This window comes from Balaenoptera physalus, assembly GCF_965194825.1.
Source record: "Balaenoptera physalus genome assembly, chromosome: 11".
NCBI classification, from domain to species: Eukaryota; Metazoa; Chordata; class Mammalia; order Artiodactyla; family Balaenopteridae; genus Balaenoptera; species Balaenoptera physalus.
This window is the reverse complement of record NC_138896.1, coordinates 70,585,041-70,599,777: the sequence shown is the minus strand read 5'-3', so window position 1 is coordinate 70,599,777 and position 14,737 is coordinate 70,585,041. Positions and strand designations below refer to the sequence as shown.

General features: G+C 41.1%; 1 protein-coding gene across 5 annotated transcripts in view; it reads left to right on the top strand.

Moving 5' to 3' along the window:
- Positions 1-14,737, top strand: part of SMARCC1 (SWI/SNF related BAF chromatin remodeling complex subunit C1) — a 182,618-nt gene that overhangs the window by 139,595 nt on the left and 28,286 nt on the right. For all 5 annotated transcript variants that reach the window (XR_014250518.1, XM_082411972.1, XM_082411971.1 and 2 more), the window contains exon 25: positions 7,569-7,703. Coding sequence is in view for 4 of the 5 variants with exons in the window: in XM_082411972.1 (XP_082268098.1) it covers positions 7,569-7,703 (135 nt within the window). In the remaining variant the exon portion in view is untranslated. The remainder of the gene's footprint in view (positions 1-7,568; positions 7,704-14,737) is intronic.

The window sequence follows — 14,737 nt, the reverse complement described above, 5'->3', positions numbered from 1 at the left end:
GCACTGTTGGCTGGGTGCTCTCCATCGCTTCCATCTAGGTTTAGCTGGAAGTAAGAATACAGAACTACTGCTGGAATAAACTTAGGAAGTCCAGAAAGTAGAATAGGTCCTCTTTTATCAGCAGCAGTAGGATTCAATTCTTTCAAGGTAGCAGAAATCACATTTTTTTAAGGCCACACAGACATTTCCTTCAGATTTTTTCTACTACCACCCCATGTCCACATACTTTAAAAACGAGATTTGTCTTTATGGTAACTGGGTGTTAGTTCTGGAGCAACAGGAAGATTTTTTTCTTACCTCTCAGAAATACCTCATAACTTGCTCCCTTATGCCTAAACTTCTTTCTTGAGATAGGAAAATTTTCATTGTACATTTTAGGCACAACGGTTTACCAGATAAACATTGATTGAATTGATTTGCATTATACGTATTGATCATTGATGCCATCTCTCTTTACTTGATGGTACTGCGGAGAGGAGACAGAAGGAAAAATTGACCTATTTGATCATTTTGCCTGCAGTTAGCCCTGTTCACTTCCATCCTTACATGACTAAATAGAAACTACTTCTGTTCTACCAGCTAGAAGCCGTGATTTTTTATGTAAAGTTCACATAGCTGTCCCGATCGAGTTACTTTTTACCGTTAATTGTTTTTTAGGTTGTTTCTCCCACATTCCATACGTCATCTGTGTCACACTCCCAGACCATCTTATTCTTCTTAGGTTCTATAAAGCCATTATGTGAAGAGTTGGGGCTCTCTCTATAGCCCTGTTTTTGGAAGGCCTTGGTCATCACTGTTGCCACATCTGTCAAGAATCCATAGTGTGAGCATTAGCAGTATTCCTGCTCCAGTTATCCATTGCTATGTAACTACCACGAAACTTAGTGGCTTAAAATCATAATCATTTTATGCTTTCGCCTGATTTTTATGAGTGAGAAATTCTGGCAGACTCAGCTAGAAAAATTCTGCTCTGTGTGGCGTTGGCTAGTTTACTGTGTATTCATCTCATGCCTGGGCTATTATGGAGAGCCTGAGATGGCTTCACTCACACTCCTGATGCCTAGGCTGGGGTGGCTGTACCACCTGGAGGCTGGCTGGCATCACTGTCTACACACAGCCTCTCTAAGAACTTATCCTGGGCTTCTTCATACTAGGGTGGTATCAAAGCGTTGAACTTTTTTATGTGGCAGCTTGAAACTTTAAGAGAAAAGTGTCCCGGATGATAAGAAGGGAAACCTGCCAATGTCTTGTGGCTTGGGCCCATACCTGGCACTGTGTAACTTCTACCCAGCTCTACTGGTCAGACATTCTGTCCAGATTCAGGGTGATGAGGGGATATAGAGGCCAACATAGAAAACAAGTTTACAACAAACATTTCAGGTCACTGGTATCAACCAGGCAGACAACAAAAGGAGAATCAGTTGTTCTTGAGAAGTGGTAGAGCTTCAGCTCAGAAATTGCAGAAAAAGTCAGGTGTTCCAACATACATGTAATGAGAGTCCCAGAAGGAAACAAAAAAGATGCAGGGAAATTTAAAAAAAAAAAAGAAAAGAAATTGTGGCTGATTGAAAACTTGCCAAATTTGATGGAATGCATTAACTTATAGATCCAAGAAGCTCAATGAAAAAATATAGGACACCTGCTATTAAAGATACTTAGAGGCCCTCCTGTCTAGCAGAGGCATACCCTTACGATTCTTAGAAACCCTGCTATGCACTCCCTTCAAAAGGTCTAACAGCCAGGCACACCTGGAGCTATTTACTCTGAGTTCATATTTTACTGTAGTGCTCTGGATTTGATCTTTGTCCTAAAGCCATTTCTAAGTTTCAAATTCTTGCTGGGAGTAACCAGTGATGAGAAACAGTTTTATTTTCAAACCGTGCTCTGTTTCGTCTAAATTGTACCTGAAAACTGAATTCTTCCTTCTTTGGTTCCTCTCTTTTCTTATATAAAATACAAAAAGAATGTTTACATTTTGCCTGGAAATCACTCCAGCCAGATCCACAAATTTATTAATTACCCTATTTTCCACATCACTAGTGTGACAATGTTTCCAAACTTTGTGCTTCCATATAGCAAAGATCTACTTCTGTTCAATCTACAGTAATATTTCCCTCTCTTTTAAGCTCTCACCAGTGGTTTTCTTGAGAATGCACTCACCACATGATCCCACAGCCAAAGTCACACTTTAGGTTTTTGTTCAAATAGCGCCCTATTTCCAGGTACCACATTTTTTTTCCAATAGCAAAACTTAGTGGTTTAAAAAACAAACCATTTTATTATATCTCATGATTTTGTGAAATTTGAGCACCGAACAGCTGGGTGATCCTGCTCCATGCTTTATCTGTTGAGTCATTTAGTGGTATTCACCTTACAGGTAGGTTCATCTGGAAGGGTCCAAGGTAACTTCCTTAAGTCCTAGTCCTTGGCAGGGGTAGCTGGGTCCAGTTTCTTCTCCATGTAGTCTCCAGATCTCTTCCTGTGGTCGCTTCAGCACAATGATCATATACTTCTCATATGGCAGCTTGGGACTCCCAGAAAGAACATTGCAAGAGACAAGACATGGGAGTTCCCAAGCTGGGACCCAGAAAATATCACCACTCTTTTCTGTAGGGCAAGGCAGTTAGAGAGGAGGGGTCGTAGACCCTCTCTCTCCAGTGGAAGAAAGGCCAGTGAGTTTATGGCCGTCCTTAACCTACCACAAGTCCCTTCTAAGAATTCCCCAGGAAAGTAGCCAGTAAAATATCAATTGTTAATTGTTAATAATAGACATTGGGTGATAACTAAAATCCTTTGGATTTAGACTTTAAAATTTTAGTTCGAGCTTTGCTGTTTACTAATCTCTTAGCTAACATAACTTTTCTGAACCTACATCATGTTTTTTTAATCAGCGGTCCTTTCTGATCTGCCTTTCTGACCAGATTATCGATGAGAATCAGTCAAATTTATGTATAAAAAAGCATTCTGGGGAATTCCCTGGCGGTCCAATGGTTAGGACTCTGCGCTTCCACTGCAGGGGGCCCGGGTTCGATCCCTATTCAGGGAACTAAGATCCTGCTGCAAGCCATATGGCACTGGCGTGGCTCCCCAAAAAAAGCACTCTGTAAGATGGAAAGTGCCATACTTCGATTATTCAGTATTTGAGTGCCCGTTATATGCCAAACACTGTACTACAATACTAGGTTTATTTTGATGCCTAAAATAGATATGAATAGTCCCTGCCTCTTAGGAACTTAAAATCAGTCATTAACCTTGAACCTCACAGTCATCTGAGTGGAGACATTAGACTAGACATTTTAGTGTAAAGGAAAAGAAACAAACTAAAGAATAAAATGTTGGAAATGTAACCTTGAGGAGTGACTCTATTAGGTGAAATCTAATTAGGGATTATGTACTATTCAAAATTTCTTGGAATGAAACTCTTTTTCTCTCTCACACATAGACACAACACATAAATTTATTCTACTTTTGCACAATGATTTTCATACAGGTTTTGTTTATAAATGGATTACTGTCTGATAGATACTTAAAAGCCCTAACAACGAACGTTTCATGTGTGTTATCACACAATGATTTTAGAATTTATTGAACTTTTTCATCTCACTGATGTAGAAACAGATCCATAGAAATGAATGATAGGGGCTTCCCTGGTGCGCAGTGGTTAAGAATCCGCCTGCCAACGTGGGGGACACGGGTTCAAGCCCTGGTCCGGGAAGATCCCATATGCCACGGAGCAACTAAGCCCGTGCGCCACAACTACTGAAGCCCATGCGCATAGAGCCCATACTCCACAACAAGACAAGCCACCGCAATGAGAAGCTCGTGCACCGCAATGAAGAGTAGCCCCCGCTCACCACAGCTAGAGAAAGCCTGCGCATAACAACGAAGACCCAATGCAGCCAAAAATAAGTAAATAAAATAAATAATTTTTTTTTTAAAAAGTGAATGATGGTCCTAAAATTAGGTAACTAGTGTAACTAGTTATGGGCCGAACTAGTACCAAAACCCAGATCTCCAGACTTAGAGTCTTGTGACCCCAACCAACCCAGAAACATAATCTGATAAAAATTCTTCATTCCAAGGAAAATGTTTTCAAACATTTTACAATTAAAAACCCAACAGCTAGCTTAAAAAAGTGTCCATCTTTTTTTTTCTTTGTTTAGCACCTCTGCTATACTAATTATGATTTGAGTTCTAATTTTTAGGGACCCCACCCCCAAAAAAATAAGGAAAGAAGGAAACATTTATACAGTACTGTCAGTTCCTCCCTGTCTCTCTGTGTCACCTTTCTTACTGCCCAGCTTTGCTTCTAGGCTCTCATCAGAACTGAATTCAATTCCCAGTTGATTTAACTGCAACCTTTGGCAAGATATTTAACTTCTCTAAGCTGCAGTTTCATTCTATATAAAATGGAGATAACATGTTTCTTGGTAGGTTATTATTAGAAGTAGCGTGAAAATACCTACCAGGATGTGTAGTATGACATATTTCACCCTACTCCCATAATGCATTCCAACAGTTAACTCTCACTTTTACCGTCTTTTTTTCTTCTTAAAACAGACAAATTTGGATCCGATCCATTAGCAACTTTTGTCCAATGCTTAGTAACATTTGTCTAATCACTTCAAGCCCCTGTGAAGTCTTTTTAATTCCCTTCAGAATCTACTTCTTAAGCCTTTTTGACTTCTGGTAACTTCTTGGATGGTACATATATATCACCAAATCCATAAATTAGCAGAATTTCTTAGAATCTTTAATAGCAGGAAGCATGCTGTTTCATGAAGGAAATTTCTTGTCTTCTTCCAGATCAGAATCTCTTACCAGTAAAAATATGAATAGTCATGGAGGTTAAATCAACAAAAAGAATCTAGTAATGTAGGCAATCTAGAAATGTAGGAGATAGAGAAATGGCACGTTAGTAAGTCCATTAGGGTTCAGTCAGTAAAATTCAGAAAGTGAGACTACATAGGAACAGGCCAGTTCTTTCAGAGAAATCTGTTTTATCTCTCCTCTTATAAATAGGGATTGCAAGATGGAGGAAGATGAGAAGATGCAGTGATTTGTTTTAAGTAATTCTATAAAGAAAATCAGGGTTTATATTAATCTTTATTTTTATTTTATTTATTTATTTTTTGGCTGCGTCGGGTCTTCGTTGCAGCATGCAGGCTTTCTCTAGTTGCGGTGAGTGAGCTTCTCATTGCAGTGGCTTCACTTGTTGTGGAGCATGGGCTCTAGGCTCATGGACTTCAGTAGTTGTGGCTTACGGGCTCTAGAGTGCAGGCTCTGTAATTGTGGCGCACGGGCATGTGGGATCTTCCCGGACCAGGGCCCAAACCCGTGTCCCCTGCATTGGCAGCTGGATTCTTAACCACTGCGCCACCTCTTCTAAGAATGTTTTAGTGTTAGCTCTTACATGTACATCTGTGATCTACTGAGTTAATTTTTGTGTATTATGTGAGGTAGGGGTCCAGATTTATCATTTTGTTTCTGGATATCCAGTTGTCCCAGCACCGTCTATTGACCCACCTTCTGCCCTTTTTAAAAATTTATTATGCAACTATTGGAATATATACAGAAGTAGACAAAATAGTGTAATGACTCTGTACCCCTCACCCAGCTTTGGTTATCTGTATATTGCCAGTCTTCTTTCATTTGTCCCTATTTGCTTTTGGCCTGTTTGTGCCACCCTGTTAACTTAGGACTTCTTTCTTAGGTTGAGTCTGTGATGTCCGGATCTCATGTCTTTTATCTTTCTCTCAGTTTACACGAAGTTAACTGGAGCACGTCCTTCAAAAACGTGTAGGATTTTGAGTCCTTGATTTTGGAAATTTGTCTTTATTCTGCACCTAATTGGTTTAAGTTGTTGTACTTGAAATTCTAGACTGAAATTTATTATCCCTTACAATTTAGAAGGCATTTTTACCTTTGTTTTCAAAAACCTACTTTTGCTTTTGAGAAGTCTGTGACAGTCTGAATTTTTTTTTGTAACCTTTTTTTTTTTATATCTCATTAGAAATATAAAATTGCATAACACGATCAATGATAGCAGGCTTAGAATCATGTAATCTTTATTTAAACTTTTGGTGTTATTGATGCAGCTTAATGTAGTTAGGGCGGCAAATATGACCATTAATAGCTGTAGATTCTTTCATAAAATCTTTTGCTTACACTTCTGAATCTTCCTGCAGATGGGTCTCTATAGGTATAAAATTATATTTTTCTTTATCAACTATAAAAGAGTGAAAAATAAGGCTCTTATTTAAGTGTTCTCTACCAGTTTAGTTCCCAAAAGCCTATATTAAACTCCTCCTGTATGTTCAGTCCTTCTAGAGTCTATAAGAAACACAGATCAGTAAGTCAGCCACTCCATGTTACTTCTCAAAACCTTGTGTAGAAGCAAGATAAGCACATAAATTCAGTAGATGTAATAGTACAAAATAGTGTTGGGAGTTTGTTGGTATAAGCTTTTGGATGGTGTCTGGAGAAGGTGGTATTGATCCTTTGCACGTAGTCAGGACGTTGGCCAAATGTGGGATCCTCATCCTCTCTGAGTAATGTGGCATCTTGCTCTGTGTGCTGCTGATTTGACAGGAAGCATGAGGAGGACTCATCAGTCCTGTACAGGGGAGTGAGTGGTGCATTCTTCCAGAATAACCTCCTGTCTTATACCCTATCCCCAAACTAGGGGTGGAATATTGTTCACCCCCTCCTCTCTGTTCACAGTAGACACTCACTAGGGGCTTTGCATCTGAGTGTTGGTTGCTGAGGGAGAGCACTGCTTGCCTGCTCTGGGACAGTTCATAAGGAGGGAAAGACAGAGTTACAGAGTGAGGGTGGGAGGTAAGTGGGTGGTAGATGGGGACGTACCTTCCAGGCCATGGTGTCCTCCTCTTTGCCTTTCAAGGCCCTGATTCAACCTTTCCTCCTTGGTGGGCTCTTTGAAGAGAGTAGATTAGCATGGGAGAAGTTTCCTTTTAATCCTTAATTTCTGTTATTTATAGATTTATATCTATATACAGATTTATATCTGTAAGTACCAGAAATTCAGGCATGGATAGTTGTTGTTTTATTTATTTTTTATTTTTTAAAAAAATTTATTTATTTATCTGTTTATTTTTGGCTGCGTCGGGTCTTCGTTGCTGTGCATGGGCTTTCTCTAGTTGCAGCGAGCAGGGGCTACTCTTCGTTGCGGTACGCGGGCTTCTCATTGCGGGGCTCGTCTTTGTTGCAGAGCACGGGCTCTGGGTTGCGAGGGCTTCTGTAGTTGTGGCATGCGGGCTCAGTAGTTGTGGCACATGGGCTTAGTTGCTCCACAGCACGTGGGATCTTCCCGGACTAGGGGTCGAACCCGTGTCCCTGCATTGGCAGGCGGATTCTTAAACACTGTGCCACCAGGGAAGTCCCTGTTATTTTAAATTGAAATAAATAGTAGAAAACATGCAAAGGGGGCATCTAAGGCACCATTCTTAATTCCATAATTCCCACTTCCAATAGCAATTTCAGCATTTTCTTACTGTTTTTTAAGCAAACGTTTACCTAAATACTTTGAATGATTTTTTTGCCCTTAGCACTTGGCTGCCGTGGAAGAGAGAAAGATCAAGTCTCTGGTAGCTCTCCTGGTTGAGACACAAATGAAGAAACTGGAGATCAAACTTAGACATTTTGAGGAACTGGAAACCATCATGGACAGAGAGAAAGAAGCTGTAAGTAAGGGGAATTTTATAGTGGCTTTTTCACAATTAAACTCTGACCACCTTTCATAAAATACGAGAAATAGAAATAGAGAAAATACAGTAACGTAATTTGTTGGTCTCCGTGGCTGTCGTCTAACCTTTTTTCTGTGTTTGCTTTGCCCTTTCAAAAGGATTATCAGCCAGTGATGATAAATAAAAGTAACTCTGAAAATAATTTTCTAAACCTCAGCTTCTTATACCTTTTGGCTTTCCAGATACAGATTCTCCCTTCTGTAATAGTCGGATCTTAGACTTAGTTTTATTACCTATTTGTTACCTTCCCTCTCCTGTATGGGGAAGAGCAAGTGGAACCAGGCCTAGCAGAGTACTGGTAAGCAGCATTTTCTCTGGCATACACTTGATGTAAGGACGTGGCCCAAACAGGACAAAAAGAATTATGAAAAAGGCCAAGAATGAGGAAGGAAGCCACAAAAAGTAAGAAACATATAATCAGGGGAACATTTGGTTATTTCAAGGGATTTTTTGGAGAGACAGGGATGAAGTTCTCTGGAGAAATTTGTTTTTTAATGAGTTGACCAGGAAAGGAATTAATGCCTTTCTAAACAGTGGGCTAAATTTGAGGATTTAGTTAGGACTTTTTCTGATTTTCTGATTGTTTAGACTTTTTTATCGGCATACCAGATACTGGTATCTCTAAATGGGAGAACCTTAAGATTAAACCATTCCAGAAGAGTTTTAATTTTAAGGATCCATTTGCATTTGTTAGACTCTTTCTTAGTGGTTAATCCAAGCAAGTCCTCTGGCAGATTCTTCATGATGAGTAGCTCAGTAACTATCACAATAGCCCGTTTTCATTTTGTCCTAAGACCTGTTCTTCCACTTACATTCTGGCCTCATGAGGAAGAGGCTGCTTCAGTAACTATCCTACCCACACCCTATGCTACCTCATCCCCACTTCCCTAATCCTGTAAGTATCTCTCACATCACCAGCCCTCTCCTGCCCCAGGAGCAACAGGCCACCCCAGTCTCATCTCCACTGCTCTCTGTGCACCAGCCATGTCACAGCACGCCACATGCAGGCTTCCCTCATGGCCGTGTGTATCCTCTGCCACCTGAGTGCATCCTGCTCTTCCACCAGCAAGGCCTTTTTTCCTACTCTTTGCCAGCCTCCTGCATCCCTCAGCCCTGAACCTGTGAGTGACATGCCCTCCCCATTTGCTTCTGTAGCAGCCTAACAGAGCACTTACTATATTGTAAATGCTAGTTCATGCGTCCGCTTCCCATACCAGAGTATATTCTCTTTGAGGGCAGAGTTTGTTAAGTGTCTTTGTTCACACACAACTGGCACATCATAGGCCCTTGTTTACGTGTCTGTTGAATGGGTGTATGCCAGCATCAGTGTCAGAAGCTGGGAAAGTGGAAAGGAAAGTTTACCCTAGGGGACCTTACTTTAGTTTAACAGGGAAGACAGTCAAGAAGACGAATGACAATATCGTGTGTTCAGTTCTTAAGGGAACATACGTGGAAGATGCGGAGAAGGAGAGGGTATTAGAGAAAACTTCCTAGAGGTGAGCTAGAGCTTTGAAGAGTGAGTGTTTGTGTTTATCTTACCCTAATAAGCTGCCCTTTTGTCATTTGATAGCCTTTTTTAGGGTACTTGGGATAACAGGGGGCTACATAATGGATTATTGGCACATGCAGAATTCAAGTGATCATTGCGTAGTTCCCACTGGCAACCAGACGCCTTGCTGTCATTCATGAAGCAGAACTGATGTTGTTAGCCTGGAAGATTGACATGACCGTCTCTGGGCACTTAATGCAACTATGTCTAGATTGTCAAGGGGCTCTTTTCTCAGCTCTAAATTGCTTGATCTTCAGAGGGTGAACTTGTGGATTCCTCACTCTTTTAAACCCCCCTAGTGGAACTGTCCCCTGCAATAGCAGAGTCCTCAGTCCCTTCCCAGTTCTCTCCACTGATTCGCAGACATCCTTGTGCTCTGGATTTCTAATAGTTATTTATCTCAAATTAATCTGAGTCCACTGGGTTTTTCTTACTTGAATCTATTTTTTTATCTTAAATTCTAATTGAGCACATAAAACATTTTACAGAATAGTCTCTGAATAAAACAGCACAACCGAAAATGTGGGAAAACATTCTACTGAATCTTTTTCACCACACAAGGTTGATCTTCTCAAGTCCTTTGGTGGTCGGCCTGTTTTTTCTTAATCAGCATTTGGGGCAGTAAAATTCATTGTATAAGAAAGACAGTCCCTAGCCCTAGCCACTGAATGTCAGTAGCATACCTGTATTAGTTATTGCTATGTAAAACACTACCCCAAAGCAGTGACTGAAAACAGTATCTCACACATTTCCTGAGGGTTAGGAATCTGAGAGCAGCTTTCCTGAGTGGATCAGGCTCAGGGGCTCTGTTGAGGATGCAGTCTTCATAAGGTTCAGCTGGGGCTGGAGGATACCCCTCCAAGCGTATCCGTGTGGCTATGGGCAGGAGGCTTCAGTTCCTTGCCACGTGGGCCTTTCCATAGTACTCCTCATGAAGTGGCTTCCCCCAGAGCAAGTGACTGAAAAGAGCAAGAACGTGAGAGAGCACCCCAAGTGGAGGCCACCGTATCTTGTGTAACCTACACTTGGCAGTCACTTTCCTGCGCTCCTGCTATATCCTCTCAGTCCCACAGCCCAACCTTGATTCTGGGGTTGGGTGGGGCTGTGGGTTGGCAGGGCTCAGTGGGGAAGGCCTAAGTATTAGGAAGCGGGATCACTGGGGGCAACCTTGGAGGCTCACTACCACAACAACCAAAAAATCCTGCAAACTTTAAAATGGCTTCCATTCATTTCATGCACAGTAAGACATAATCTATTTTTCTCCTTCCCAGCACTAGTTATCCTGTCCTTCCCTGTGGGCGAGCAAAGCCGTGGCTATTTTCCTACTGATGATTTCCTCTCCTCACAGGACTGTTGTGGGGATTAAATGAGAGAACTATGGCATGTGCCTGGCACACTGCCTAGAACACAGAGTAAGTGTTCAGTAAATATTTCTGTGCCTCCCTTTATGCAAACCAATAATCAAAAATTATATATTAAATCCTTAATATTTATAAGTCTTTGTTGGCTTTATTTAGAACATTTAGAATTTAGAACATTATTTAGAACATTTAGAATCCAGCAATGATGCTGGGTGGGAACATGAGACCATTTCTTTGTTAACCATTCTCATAGACGAAGAGTCTAGAGCTTAAACACGGTACACTTCATGTATCTCAGATCACACCGTTCATAAATAACAGAGCTGGGTCTCAAACCTGTGTTTGTGCAGCTCTGTGTTTTTATCTAGTACTTCAAAATTTATAAAGAAATGAGCCATTCTTAACGCATTTTTACCTAGAGACTCTGAGATATGCAAGGTTTTGATGCCCTTTGTTATGACTCATGAAAGTTGAAATTGTGGAAAGGGGTCAGGTCAGCCAGGAGCGGCACGTTCTAACCCACTGCCTAGTGCTCTGCCTACCACACTCCTCAGTTCACTGTAGGTGAGGTCCTGCTCATCTTTACCTAGTAAGCAGTAGCTTCAGGGCATGCTTTTTGGAATTAAACATTTGGTTTTCTTTATATAGCAATAGATTTCAAGAATCTTTTAGTACACTTTCAGAATCAGATATGAAGTTTCTTTCTCTAATGACGTAAAATCAGATGTTCTCTGGAGTCTTAATTATTTAGAAATTAAGAATAAGGATATAACAATTTAATATCTTTTATAGATATTATGTATACAGCTATAATTAGAGCTCAGTAGCTTTTGTTACAGTCCTCTCATAAAGTACTAATATCGGAGGAAGTCAGTTATGGAATATACAGAGTCTGTCCAGGAATTGACATGATAAAGACTATTTTTTTAAAAATTTGTTTATTTTTATTTATTTATTTTTGGCTGCGTTGGGTCTTCATTGCTGTGTGCGCGGGCTTTCTCTAGTTGTGGTGAGTGGGGGCTACTCTTTGTTGTGGTGCACGGGCTTCTCATTGTGGTGGCTTCTCTTGTTGCGGAGCACGGGCTCTAGGCGCGCGGGCTTCAGTAGTTGTGGCGTGTAGGTTCAGTAGTTGTGGCTCGCGGGCTCTAGAGTGCAGGCTCAGTAGTTGTGGCACACGGGCTTAGTTGCTCCGCGGCATGTGGGATCTTCCCGGAACAGGGCTCAAACCCATGTTCCCTGCATTGGCAGGCAGATTCTTAACCACTGTGCCACCAGGGAAGCCCGATAAAGACTACTGACCCCAGTTGAGGTGAGGATGCTAAGCTGGCCCTGGGTTCGAAACTGAGAGGGTCTGCCCAAGTGTGCAGCCTTCCGTGCCAAGCACATGGCACACATCACTCAAGAGAACAGGTGTCAGACATGGGCTATGCTGGGGACTGAAGAGAACTGGAAGGCTTGGGTCCTACCTAAAGCATTCTTATTTGGATTAAAGGGGGGAAAAATACTTTTTTTCCAGTGAGAGACCAGTGAGAATCTCTGTGTTGATCTCATTTATAGCTTCTGGACTTAATGCTCTCATTTGACTAGGTATAGAAATTGTGTACCTTTGAAAAGAGAGACATTGTAGGAAACTCAAAGCTGTGAGAAACCTGGACCCTGTCCTTAAGGAGGTGAGAGGGTAGATGAGAAACTGACACAAAGATACCATGAGGTAGTGAGGCTATGGAGAGTCAGAGGAGGGGAGGCCGTGATTGGCTCAGATTATCAAGGAAGGCTTCCTGGTAAAGGAAGGACTGATCTGAGTTGTAGAAAAGGTCCAAATCCAAAACTGTGAAGAGAAAGGTATGATTGCTGAGGAGACTGAAGAGTCAGCCTGCCCAGAGCTGATGGCTTTCACGTCATAGATGATGGATTAAGTTCATTTTTTCGTTTGGCAAATGTTTATTGAGCACCTACTTTGTTCTAGGCATATTAAGTACTGGAGATACACTGGTGAATAGAACCCAACAAAACTCTTTGCCTTGGTAGAGCTTAAATAATTAATGAAGGATGTTAAATGTTATGTGCTTTGTATGTGTATGCATGCATATATACTGTGTATGTATACATACCTGTATGTTTCAGGCTGGGTAGATGAGATTGGGCGGGGCAAGGGATGGATTTCAGTTCTAAGTGGTGTCATCGGTGTAAGCCCTATTGAGAAACTGACAGTTGGGCGAATGTCTCTAAGCCCTAGAAACAGCCAGCATTAGAGACTCTGAGGCAGGAGCGTGACTGACATGTTTGGGAACTAAGGAGTAGGTGGGGTGGGCTGGGGCATGAGTGAGTAGGGAGAGGTAAGATGGTGAAGGCAGAGATAATGGTGCCCTAATCACAGAAGTCCCTGTAAACCATCCAGAGGCCTTTCATTTTACTGTGATTAAAATGTGGAATAATTGCAGGGCTTATTTTATTTATTCCATAAAAATGTGGAATACATGCAGAAAACTGGCATCATCTTCCTTACAGTTAAGTGACGATCAGTCTCTCTGCTGTCTGTAGAGAATATAAAGTGACAAGTTTAGAAAAGGGGAGACTGGTGAGGAGGCTGTTGGGAAGTCCACGTGAGGTGGTGGTGGGCCGTGGAAGTGAGGAGAAACGGTCAAGTTCTGGATGGATTTAAAGGTATTACTAATGGGACGTCCTCACACACAGGGTGTAGGGTTAGAAAAGTTTGTGGTACTCTGTGATAAATTAAGGAAAAAAGAACAAAAAGTTAATTTTATACTGCCCCAGGAGAATTGTATTTAACTTTGTTTTCTGCGTATTTGTAGTAATTCATCTCTGTACTGCCTGTCATATAATTGAAACTGTTATTAGACATGCACCGTGACATTGTGGATAGTTTTATTTGAGATTAAGAAAGCTGTACTTAGGACTGAGCAGGTTTACTTCTGATTCAAAAAAAGTCGTAGGGCCTCAGGCAGCAAGCACTTTACAAGGACAGAATGACAGTCACAGCAGTGGTGCCGTGTCCCCCTTTGGATTTCTGCCTCCAGTGGAGCAGAAAGATGCAGTTGTGTTGTTTTGTTTTTCCAGAGGTGTAAGAAGGAATGAGTATGTCTGGTTTTCTCTTAAGTGGATGTCTGGTTACTGATACCAAAACTTTCAAAGGTACTTCAGTTCTGAGGCCAAGTAGTCAGAGGCTTCAAGTCTCGGCTGATATTTCGACCCTTAGCAGTGTAGATGGATTTTTGAGGCCCCCACCTTCTTTTACTCTTTCCCACCCCGCCTCTCTGTTCTATGCAAATGAAGTTGGGAGAAGAGCTCTGTGTGAACTTCAGCTGCACTTGCAGCTGTGTGTGTGTGTTTGGGGTCTTGGTGTAGAAAAGTGCTCTGTTATGTTCCGGTTCCACTTGGATTCGGCTGCTTTATACATACACAGTGTAGGAATGAAGGGGGAGAGGAAGGCAGGGTTTGAATGCAGTGGGGGTGGGAATGTCTTCAGATCAGGGCCACAGGCAGCCGAGCCAGATCAGAGTCTTGAAAGAAAGTGAACAGATTGATTAGCGCCCTATTTACATGAGTAATTTACACTATCCGGTTTAGCTATTGGGGCTTTATCTATAGTCCTTGGAAATAGAAAAGGGAGAGAAGAAAATCAAGTTATCTGAAGCATATAACTTGGGTAATTTTAGTATTTTGTTTTGTGATTACAAAAATAGGTGTGATGAAAAATTTTTCAAATAATAAAGAAATGAATAAATTAAAAAGTGTCTTCTACCCTCAGTTTCATTCCTAGGAATAATCACTGTTAATAGTTCAGTGTCTTCAGAACATTTTCAGTGTGTATGTAATGTTTATACAGGGACACAAAGGTTTTTTTTTTTTAAATATAATTGACATAAATATTGTTGTTGCAACTTGCTTTTTTTTTACTCAGTGCATCTCAGACATAAATGTACATCAAAAATAGTACTTTAATGACTGTCCTTATACTATATATACATACAGATTTCTAGGACAGATTTCCAGATGTAGAATCACTGGGTCTTTGGTTATGTGAATTTAAAACTTGCTCA